The sequence below is a fragment of the Triticum dicoccoides genome, chromosome 3A, assembly GCF_002162155.2.
Source record: "Triticum dicoccoides isolate Atlit2015 ecotype Zavitan chromosome 3A, WEW_v2.0, whole genome shotgun sequence".
Lineage (NCBI taxonomy): Eukaryota > Viridiplantae > Streptophyta > Magnoliopsida > Poales > Poaceae > Triticum > Triticum dicoccoides.
This window is the reverse complement of record NC_041384.1, coordinates 204,059,678-204,071,617: the sequence shown is the minus strand read 5'-3', so window position 1 is coordinate 204,071,617 and position 11,940 is coordinate 204,059,678. Positions and strand designations below refer to the sequence as shown.

General features: G+C 47.3%; 1 protein-coding gene and 1 long non-coding RNA gene across 3 annotated transcripts; one reads left to right on the top strand and one right to left on the bottom strand.

Annotated features, from left to right (window-relative positions):
- Nucleotides 1–3,010: 3,010 nt before the first annotated feature.
- On the bottom strand, nt 3,011–4,833 carry LOC119267861. Of its 2 annotated transcripts, XR_005132720.1 has the most exons (3): nt 4,626–4,833; nt 4,359–4,543; nt 3,011–3,269 (listed from the first exon to the last, which is right to left on the bottom strand). It is a non-coding gene; the product is annotated as an uncharacterized LOC119267861 (long non-coding RNA). The 2 variants fall into 2 exon arrangements; XR_005132719.1 differs by lacking the exon at nt 4,626–4,833 and having other exon boundaries at nt 4,359–4,619.
- A 1,091-nt stretch (nt 4,834–5,924) lies between these two features.
- LOC119267860 (late embryogenis abundant protein 41-like) lies at nt 5,925–6,657 on the top strand. The gene has a single exon (XM_037549296.1). It carries the CDS (start codon nt 6,032–6,034, stop codon nt 6,317–6,319), a length of 288 nt encoding a protein of 95 aa, XP_037405193.1. The 5' UTR covers nt 5,925–6,031; the 3' UTR covers nt 6,320–6,657.
- Nucleotides 6,658–11,940: the final 5,283 nt, after the last annotated feature.

Genomic DNA, 11,940 nt, shown 5'->3' with positions numbered 1-11,940 from the left:
CCTCGACGCCGCCTGCCCCTCCCTCGTCGCAGGCACCCGAGGTGAGCACGCCTGCTCCTCCCTCTCCCCTACCTCTGCCTAGGGTTTCTACCTCCATCAAATTAGTTAGGGTTTCTACCACTTTCCACCCCTATAGGTTCATCAAATTAGATGGTAATTAGGGCAGTAATTCTTAGGTACTAATTAGTTAGTAAGAACTAGGTACTAATTAGGTACTAGAATATTTTTATTTATAGTAAGTTTATTTTTAGTAAGAACTAGTTGAATTAATAAAACTAGTTAGTAAGAACTTGTTGCTATTTTTTTAGTTAAAACAATTTTCCCGCATCGACGTGGACGATGCCTATCCCGCATCCTCGTCGTCGAGTCGGCGGAGGACGACACCTGCTTGACCAGATGGGCCATGTCCGGGACTGGGCTCCGCCGGGGTGGTACTGGGAGGCGCTACCTACCGAGGGGCACAGGTTGGTGAGGAGCCAGCTTGTCGTTGCCCCGAACCTTCTTTGATGGCGGTCGCGTGGGCCAGTGACGGTCCAGAGGCTCGAGGACTCCGCGGAGGTGGTGCGTCACCGTGTCAGTGAGGAGGACGCGCACGTCCGTCGCTACTTGTTTGCGTTGGAGCACAGGTTCTCCAATACCTAGCAGGTTCTCCAGGGATCTCACTGGAGCTATGATCTCGTGATGGTTCCTTCTCTGTGGGTGTCCACCGCCCGCGCCGATACCTGTCGTGTGCTAGGGTTTTAGTTGTACTAGTGATGTTATATGTATGACACTATTCGGGATGTATTAGTGATAATATTCGACGATGTACGGACGCATGAGATGATTTACTTTTGTTTATTGAATGCATGCTAATTTGAGTCTTATAAGATATTTTGAAATGTATATCTTGTGTTGCTCAATATCCAAGTGGCCGATCATGTTTGCAGGTTACACCTCCGAGTGGCCTATATTTTGCTGAAGTGTTGATTCATTTCCTTTCCGGCAAATTTCAGGCGCTCGATATATCCTATTTTAGCAAAGGTCATGCCGTATTTTTCCGTGAATTTTGGCATGACTTTTGCCAGAATATGTAGGAAATATCGAGTGCCCCGGATTTGTGTGTTGAGTATCTGGTAGTTGTCTTTTATCGATTTTCAATTAATGTTTTAACTATGAACATAGGAAATGTCTGACGACAAAAAGGATTTCGGTATTTGCAAATACTGCGAAGACGAGCGCGGCCTGTGCGACGGAATCTTCCTAGATGATGATAGGCGCTTCAGCATCAAGCTGAACGAGAACTTTGAAGTGGATACAGTAAGTCACAATGACAAGTCTTTTTTCGTAATTAAGCATGACATCTGCTTCATTTGCTTCAACTTATATTTTCTTTACTATTCTACTAGCGTATCCCCTGCCATGCAAGAGTTTTTGTATTGGATAAGATAGGTTTCAGTCATACTATGGAGGTGAAGAAAGTTTATTTAAAGACCGAACATGGTTATATTTTCCACGCAAAATTATACAATTCAGACGACTACACCTATTTTGGATGCAAAACATGGCGAGCACTATGCAAGACTTATGCATTTGAGCCTGATATGGTTATCACCTTTGATATTCATCCGGAAGATGATATTGAAGGTAATACCGACATCTGGGTCGATGTGCAGACGCCTCCAGTTACACCAAAATGTAAGTTTCTCAACCATATTTATGTCTTTGATATTGTTTATTCAAAAATAGTTGACAACTAATTTGTATTGTCAGCTTATTTCGGTGCAAGCAAACATGTCCAGCGCTTGGTAGACAGGACCTACTACTGTCCTGGGGCTGAACTAAACTGCGAGGAGCTAAGTCATTATGTTTCATGGCTTGAGGATCTTGATACCGTCAAGACAAATTTTCTTCCTGGACTTAGAAATCTTAGTACTGAAAACGTGCGACCAATAGTGTTCGTCATGAACTACGGTCACATCTATTTAGGAAGGATGGTAAGATTTTTACTATTTATCCTCAGTGCATCTTTTCCATACATTATTTGTGAAGCTAAACTTCATTGCTAAGTATGTGACCATACGATGTTCTTCAACAGGGACTCCCGATGAATGTTGTGCCTTACCTTATGGGATCGAGACTAAATGTACCATGAGTATTATTAGCTTACGACCAAGATATCCTACATGTTACTTTAGTGCATTCAAGATCAGCATGAATGCTTAATAGTGTAAGACTGGACCAGATATGTGATGGGGGAGCACAGACAAGTACTAGGGGGCAGCAAACAGATGTGCTACCCAAAATTAGAAGACAGGTTCATCTGCATGCTCCAACTTGATCAAGGAGGAGAGCTACACATGTTTTATGTTGTTTTACCTAAGAGAGAGCAGCATGAGTGATTAGCTAGAAATGAGTTTGAGGATAATGATGTGCTACACTATTACTATGATGATAAAATAGCTAGTGTTGGTGGTAATGACTGATGATTATTATTAGCTAGTGTTAGTGATGATTAAATAAATATTGTTGATGCTAATGATTATGATGATGATTAAATAGCTTGTGCTGGCGGATTAGATTCAAGTGGAGGCAACATGTGGTGCACATCGAAAGTACTACTAGTCCAAACTAGATCAAGTTTGGATTAGTAGTATACTTTTGACATGCACCACATACTGCCTCCACTTGAACCTAATCCACCTTCATTTGACATACTGTTATGGACATAATGATGTAAACCTCATAACTGGTATTGTACCAATATTTGTACGATGGCGCATAAATACATTAAAAATAAAAAAATAAAAAAATAAAAAAATAAAAAAACAATACTAGTAGCGATGGAAAGAAAACACGTTGTCAGTAGTTACATTAGCAGCAGCGTGGGAGTGAACAAGCGCTGCAGCTATTTGTCCTAGCAATAGCGCGTGCGGCACGCGTTACTGCTAAGCAATAGCTGTAGCGCCTTATTAGTAGCGCGCGCCTACCCACGCTACTAGTGAGCACAAAACCAGCGCTACTGCTAGGGTTTTCCCTAATAGTGTTGGTGCTGGAATTATTTGGAAGAAAACAAATTACAGTAAAGAGTTATTTACTGCCCATTTCGCATATCTAATTTTTCATCGCATCTGAGTGCTCAAGTATTGCTCAACTCCAGGATAGCAGTAACTACTCTAGCCAGCAGCAAAAAGGAGCTTGAGTTTACACACTCAAGTGACTGCTATCTCAAATGATTATTCTGACGTGCACAATCAGCCCATACAAGAATGCTGCTTCCAGTACTCTACCTGCAGTAGATAATCAAACTGTAAGATAGCCATGCAAAATATTTATAAACAATAATTCTGTGTTTTTAATCTTCTTACTACATGTGTCTGCAAATACTAGTAAATTGTCCATACTTATGATGCAAGTAAGCAACAGAGTAAATGATCTGCAAGAGAGGCAACCTCTATCTCTTTCTCGTAGTCTGCGGGCTGGTAGGCCCGCCAACTAACTCTTCAAATGAAGCCCTTTATCTTGATAATGAAAAAGAGAATGATGATGATGGCTACCATTCAAATAAAGCAAGCAAACCATTTGCCTGACAACTTTCACTTCACAAACTAGATTATGAAGCTGAATGTCTGTCAAAATGCATCGAGTCAAGCAAGTGAAGAAACAGGACAGAAGACACTGTAATGACACCATTAAGACATTAATCAAAAGAAAACCTGAATTCTGAAGCAAAGGTACTTTAACAGTTGAGCACCAAGTACTGATATCTTTCAAGGAAAAACATCAGACAGGTACAAAGGAGACTAGAACTATGTATAAGAATTAAGAAGCAAATTATTTGGTATATGTGGTTTTGCAAAAGTGATAGAAATCTAGTATGGTTTTCTTGGATTATGGGTACACCTTCCTTCTTCTGAGAGTTTTTGTTTGTGTGTGGGATTTTTCTGATGTTACCATCATGTATTTCAGTGCATAAGCAACACCCAACTTTGTAAAATGCAGTCTGCCAAATTTTTGTTTGTAAATCCATTGGTCCAATAAGTTAAATACCCCTTGTATAAAAGGTTAAGTTCGACTACTTCACAAAATAAGCTAAATAGTGGGATTGATCATCCAACAGACAGGCAATTGATTGGTGAACAAAAACTTAAGAAAGGACTAAACGGAAGATACTTTACAGACTAAACATAATGAACTAAATGTGTGGAGCATCATCGCAACTTTCAGACCAATTATATACCTACTAAAATTTGAAGAGAAATATTCCTAGTTTTGACAAGTAAGAATTAGCATATCACACAACTGCAAAATATTCAAAGCTAGCAGTTCATAAAGGTAGCTATCACTGAACAGACATAAAAAAAGGATGCAGAGCTTACACCCTTCATCAAGCAGATGAGGATCCAGAGCATGGCGGCGCAGATGATGGGCTCGCAGTTCCCTTTGGTGCCGATGGTGAAGGTGAAGGGGTTGAACAACCAGGCGACAACGCACCAGATCCGCGTCCTCGCCGGGACCCCCCGCAGCTCGAGAATGGCATCGATGAACACCCCGACGAGCAAATCTGCACCGCAAAAGCATCAACACCGCAAGAACTCGACAGAGACTGTAGTACTGTATTGTGTGGACGAGCGGGGGCGGGGCACCTGCGGTGGAGAAGATGAGCACTAACCAGTGCGGGTTAAATCGACGGAATGGCAGGGGGTTTATTGAAAAAATGCCAGTGCTAACCGGTCCAAGCTCTGGACTGCCACTTGTCGCGCTGTGATTCGCTCTGGACCAAATCACCACATAGGGTGCCAAGTTCTGGAAGCCCTTAGTGAAATTTTGCAAGTTTTGAACTAAATCATCACATCTTGTGCAAGTTCATGGATCTGGGATGCTATTACCTCAATAAATAAATAAACTCATCCGCATCTACTTCCTCTGTTTTCTAATGCATCCGCATCTCGTCCCTGCCCTTTCTTTTCGCCGCTAACTGGCCAAACTACGAGGTGCATGTAGGCGTCACGAGAGAATCTCCTTTCCGCTGCTACAAAATGGCCAAACCACGGGATGCATCCATGTAGGTTCCAGCCGCGCCGCGTGCGCGCGGTGCGCCGACGACCGACCGAGACGCCGACCGCGTCAAGTCTCCTCATCATCAGGGGGCCCTGTGCCCTTTGCTTTGGGGTGTTGATGCCCGTCGGCGCGCGACCCGGTCGGCCCGGGAGCCGCTATACCTAGCGAGCGACGGCCGCACGCCGGGCCGGGTACGACCCGTCCAGATGCGGCTCACTCGCTCCCTCGCGCTGCCGACCGCGCCCCCCGCCTCCACCAGACGCCGCCTCCTCGGCTCACGACGAGCCTGGGTCCCCGGTCCACGCTTGCTCGCTCGCTCGCCAAAAGATCTCCACGACCCCTCAAAAAAAAAAAATCTCCTCCACGTCCCAGAGAGGATAATGTTTTTGTTTTCGCATCGTGTTCTACTGCCCCGAATACGTGGATAACCGTTACTAGTGCAACGTGTAACCGACGCACCCTGAAAAATTAATTTTACTGCACACCAAACCGAGAAGAGCAAAGGCAACTTCGCCGTTCACAACGAAAAGAGAAAAACGAAACAAGCACGACTTGCTTGCTCCTCTCATCTCAAAAGTCCAAATTGTCACTAACCTTTTTATTAAGCGCGCGTCGGCGTCAGTGTCACCAAGCCCATGTCGACCCGGCAATGCACGCTATCATCAGCTCGAGATGAGTAAACAAAAATATCAGGTCGACCACGTAGGAAGGACGGAAGCGACGAACCCGCGGCGCCATTTCCTGCGACACCACGTGCCGGTTCGCCGCGCTGAGTGACGGCTCCCAAAAGCCACCGAATCTTTGACAAAACCCGCGCCGTTCCGCCCTTTTTACCCCGCCTACCCCTCCCCGTCTCTCTTTATATACGGGCCCTGGCCTCTCTCGTTCCCCCACACCACCAAAGCCCACCAAGCCTCAAACGCCCAAGTTGGAGCAGTAGCAAAGAGCCGGAGCCCTCCAGCCGTCCGATCGTCCGACACAGACAGATCCGATGGCCCTCGCTCTCTCCGGCTCCGCTGCTGCCCGCGCGCTCGCCCAGCGGCTGGCCCCGGCCACCGCCAGGGGCTACGCGGCGGCGGCCTCCTCCGGGGCGATGAGGCGCGGCGCTGCGGCGGCCGCGGACGGGAAGGCGGCCAGGGAGGCCGAGAAGGCCGTGGCCGACGCCTCGTGGGTGCCTGACCCCGTCACCGGCCACTACCGTCCCGCCAACCGTGCCGCCGGCGCCGACCCCGCTGACCTCCGCGCCGCGCACCTCGGACAGACCTACGCACGGGCTTGAAGCACCGCTCGACGACCCTCCTGGTCTCGCCGTGGAAGGAAAACTGTTATGCTACGTAACGAGGGAAGGCATTCCGGGGCTCGTTCGCGGAGCGCCGCGCGCGGCTGCGCGGCTTCACGACGCATCTCATCATCATCGATCCTATACTACGGGGGAGATGCGGCCTGGATGTTCGGCTGTTTCCCATTGTGTGTGTGCGTGTCTGCGTTCGTCTGCCGTGCTATAGTGTTGGTGTGCTCAGATCAGATGTACTGTATTTCTCGTAGAGCAGGGCTTGTACCTTTTACTTTTACAGCTAAGTATTAATAACGAAAGAATCCAGCGTTTTCTTTTTCTAATGAATCTAAGAGCATCTCTAGGCGTTCAGTCCTCCAGGCGCTTGAAATAGCATTGCCTGAGCCGTTCGAAAACTAAACTCGGCCGAAATTCGACCAAACTAGGCGATTTTCATTGATATTTGTAAAAAAAACTGAAAACATATATTAAAAACAACTAAATATTACTACTATTAAAAACAACTAAATACTAAAGCCGTCGTCGTCCACTTTTTACATGTCGAGCAGCCTGTAAAACTTGGTGTAGTCGCCGACGTCGACGTCGCCGCCCTGCATGTGGCCGCCGTCCCTGTTACACCCCTGATCAGGTCGCCGATGCATGGGGGGTTGGATGGACCGGGCATCTCCTCGTCGCTGTCGTCAAGGACAACGACGCCGCCCTTCTCACGTCCACGACGTCGAGCGGCGATCTCCTCGAGGGCACGACGCTAGCGCGCCATCTCCTCGCGAACGTAGTCCTCCCGCGCCCATTTGAGGGCGGCCATGGCCTCGTGCTCCTTCACGGGGAGAAGCCTTGGCTCGGTCTTTGGCCAGACGAGGCGGGAAGAGGGAGAAGAGGGGCCATGGCCGCCCTCGTTGATGATGAGGGCACCGCCGCAGGTGCGGTGCCTGAGCGGGGTCTCGTATGGCTCCGACTTGACGGGGCGGAGCGCCCGCGATCCGGAGGAGAGGGAGCCCGACGATGAGGAGGTCGCCATCTCCATCCGACGCGACGTCTAGGAGCTGCCGCGGCGACGAGAGAAGGAGGGTGGCACCGGGTACTCCAGGCGCGGCGTGTTGTCGGTCTCGATGTACTCAAGGGCGGCGTCGAGGGTGCGGCCGGGGACACCCCATCATTGGCGCCGCCCCTCGGAGTTGAGGCGTCTGTAGGGCTCGACGCCGTTGGTGGAGGCGAGCTGCTCCTCGTGGCGCCGGTCGAAGTACGCCATCCACGACGCGTTGCTGTCAGGGACGTACCTCGGCTGGTTCTGTGCCTGCTCCCGCAGCAAGGACCGGATGCGCGTGGGCGCGCCGAGCAGCTCCGGTGGGCGCTGGAGGCACCGAGATGCCGCCGACGATGAGCCTCCAGGTGCCCGACACCCGCATGTCCGGCGGCGCCGGGTAGTCAGCCACGTGAGGAGGCGTGCCTCATCCTCTTGCAGATGGCGGCGGCCGAAGCCGTTGGCCGCTGCACCATCGCCTGGAGAGAGGAGAGACGAGTGTCGGTGATGAGAGGTCGAGAGGGGAAGATGGTTCTGTGGTGATGGAGGTGTGCGCTCACCGGCGGGGGAGGGCGGATTTTATAGCCGTGCGTGGGCGGTAAGACGACGGCCGCCGTGTGTACGTGTGGGGGAGTGGACGAGCCGCGCGTCGCCGCGCCTTCACTGTGTCGCCCATGAGGCATCAATGGAAGGTTGACTGACGCGGCAGAGCGGCAGTCTTGGCATTGATTCTTCGCGGGAAACCGAGACGACGAGGACGACGAACGCGCCCGGCCGCTAACTCAGCAGGCCCGCCAGACTTTCGCGCCAAAATTGTTTCCCCCGACGCTCCCATGCGGCCCCATCGCGTCGGGTTCGTCCTGAGTCCGCCGACGACAAATTCGGCCCTAACCGACGAAAACTGGGCTTCTGCGGTGCGATTGGGTCGATTTTTCGACGTCGGCGATAAAAAGAATCTTGAGGAGGCTTGTTGGGGGCACGGTTAAAGATACTCTAATAATATTGTTTGACGTTGTGGATGTTGATATTTTTTATCAAAGTAGAGATACTTTGATTTCGAACGAAACATACATAAACTAAAAAAGGCAACCTATACGCACTAAAAATGACCGAACGGGCTATGCATTACTGCTACTAGGTGATACCGTACTATACATTACTGCTACTAGGTGATACCTCGTGCGTTACTGTCAGGATCGCTAAAAATGAGCTAATGTTTAAAAATGTATATGAGTTTTTATGAAAACATAGTATATGTTGATGAGAAAGCATTTTGTTTGAAAAAAAAATTCTCTAGAGTAATCTAGGAAAACTTGGTGAAAACCTAAAACATATGTGCACATGATTTCTTTTATTATTTTTCTTTACTTAACAATATATCATCTAGGTGTATGAGACAAAAACTCCGTTAAATAGAGACAACTGAATGCTTGGTGTTAGGGCATATTTCTCCATCAGTGGTTTTGGTGATTGATGATAATACTTTTGCGGATTAATTGTGTGCATTGAACATTTTAAATAATCTATCATATGTCACAAAGACGATTTGAACCCCTTTGGATATTTATGAATACCGTGTTTTTCTTGCATTTCATTTTCGATGGACTTGAGTCGTAGGATCATTGTACTATTTCCGCTTCAGAAAGGTTTGGGTGGAATCAACACATACACAGTCCTCTTCACCCTACTTCCTTTCCTTGCAACTGAGCGTATCCTTCCACCTTGCTTGGGCTTTTCAGAATAGCTTAAGCGGTAGTACCGCTCCAATGGTACTGCCGCGGTTTAGTACGATTACTACTTCTGCATGTCTTCTGCGTTCTGTAAACGAGCGGAAGTAGAGCAGCAGTTCAGCGCAGTAGTACCACCCTTGCAGTACTACGCCCTAACTGCAACTCCACTACCGTTGGTTTACTAGGTTTGTAGTGGCTAAGCGGAAGTATCACGTTGCGGAACTACCGCTGGAAGTACCGTTTTTGTGTGTTCTGGAATACCCAGTCCCCTACGCGGAAGTAGCATGACAGTTGGTTGCAGTAGTACCGCCCAAGGTGACACTACTGCCCTGCCCTCCTCTACTACCGCGGGTTCCTGCAGCTGTTCAACATCACGCGGTAGTACCGCTGGTGGGAGCGGTCGTACCGCTTTGACGGCACTACCGCCTCCTTGACTGGTTCAGTTTGAACTACGTGGCCGGAACTTCCGTGCGAACGGAAGTACCGCTCGCCCGAGCGGTATTACCGCTTGTGCACGGGCAGAGGGTGTATAACGGTTGGATTTATGCCCTCACTATATAAGGGAGTCATCTTCTACAAGTTGACTTACCTCTTCCTTCCCAAGCTCCATTATTGCTCACAAGCTCATTCTTGCCCGATCTCTCTCCCTAGCCAATCAAACTTGTTGATTCTTTAGGGATTGGTTGGGAGCCTCCAATTAGGTTGTGGAGAGAGCCCCAACCTTGTTTGTAAAGGTCCAGTTGGCGCCTTCAAGGGCACCATTAGTGGAATCACGGCATCTCGCATTGTGTGAGGGCGTGAGGATAATACGGTGACCCTAGTGGCTTCTTGGGGAGCATTGTGCCTCCACACCACTTCAACGGAGATGTACTTCCTCTTAAAGAGAAGGAACTTTGGTAACACATCCTCGTCTCCCCCGACTCCACTTGTGGTTATCTCTTTCCTTTACTTTGTCACTGGGGCGCATCGGTCCTAAACAAACGGTTTTTAACCCCTTTTCGCGACAGCATATGAAACCGTCTCCAAGTGAGTGTGGGCAATAGGGGGGTCCTTCCCACACGATCCAGAAACAGTCGGGGACAGGGAGCCTTGATGCATACAGTTGTCCCTTTATAACCGTTTCCGATATCTCGAATATTCCAAATGCTTCATCCTTGCCACTCGTTTGTGCTCGCATTGCCATCATAGTCGGAGTTTTGTGGTTCTGCCTAAAACCAGGCAGATTCCAGGCATGGCAGTTTTCTAGGCAGATTCTAGGCACGGGAGATTTATGATGTCTGGCACATCACAAACAGTTCATGATTATAAACCATGTACGATAGGTAGACAATCATACACATTTAGTTTTCTGGCACCGTATGTGATAGTGTCTGACATCACGCACGCTTTGCAAACGGCAACTGTCTGCATGCTTGCACACGTTTCCTCTTCGTGAACCGTCTCGGATTATGGTGTATATCGCAAACGTTTGTGTTTTACCAATCGTGTGTGTCGTAATGATCTGCACAACGTAATTTTGCCCTAATTTAATTGCTGCTATTTAAAATTGTACCTAATTTAAACTTGAAAGCAGGCTGTAGCTTTTTCATACCCACCAGGTTCAAACAACCAATGCATTATTCGATTCACAAGTACATATGTTTAAGAATTACAGAAGCACCAAATAAAGAATGGTGTACCGGGGTTCTATACTTGTACTATTACAGATGGTAAAGAAAGAGGCGACAAATGCTACCTCTTTAGCATGCGTTGGTTTTCCCTTGAAGAGGAAAGGGTGATGCAACAAAGTAGCATAAGTATTTCCCTCAATTTTTGAGAACCAAGGTATAAGGAAATAAACATTTATCATGATATAAGGAAATACATAATAACTTTATTATTGCCTCTAGGGCATATTTCCTTCAAAAGGGTGATGCAGCAAAGTAGCGTAACTATCTCCCTCAGTTTTTAAGAACCAAGGTATCAATCCAGTAGGAGACTACATGCAAGTTACCTAGTACCTGCACAAACAAACAAGAACCTCGCAACCAACGCGATAAAGGGGTTGTCAATCCCTTCACGGTCACTTAAGAAAGTGAGATCTGATAGAGATAATAAGATAAATATTTTTGGTATTTTTGTATAGATTGAAAAGTAAAGATTGCAAAATAAATAGTAAACTAGAATTGTAGATCGGAAACTTATATGATGTAGATTAGATCGGAGAGGCCATAGCTTTCACTAGTGGCTTCTCTCAAGATAGCATATATTATGATGGGTGAACAAATTACTGCCGTGCAATTGATAGAAAAGCGCATAGTTATGATGATATCTAGGCATGATCATGAACATAGACATCACGTCCGTTTCAAGTAGACCGAAATGATTCCGCATCTACTACTATTACTCCACACATCGACCGCTATCCAACATGCATCTAGAATATTAAGTTCATAAGAACAGAGTAACGCATTAGGCAAGATGACATGATGTAGAGGGATAAACTCAAGCAATATGATATAAACCCCATATTTTTATCCTCGATGGCGACAATACAATACGCTGCCCCTGCTGTCACTGGGAAAGGACACCGCAAGATTGAATCCAAAGCTAAGCACTTCTCCCATTGCAAGAAAGATCAATCTAGTAGGCCAAACCAAACTGATAATTCGAAGAGACTTGCAAAGATATCAAATCATGCATATAAAAATTCAGAGAAGAATCAAATATTGTTCATAGATAATCTTAATCATAGACCCACAATTCATGGGATCTCGGCAAACACACCGCAAAAAGAATTACATCAAATAGATCTCCAAGAACATTGAGGAGAACTTTGTATTGAGATCCAAAGAGAGAGAAGAAGCCATCTAGCT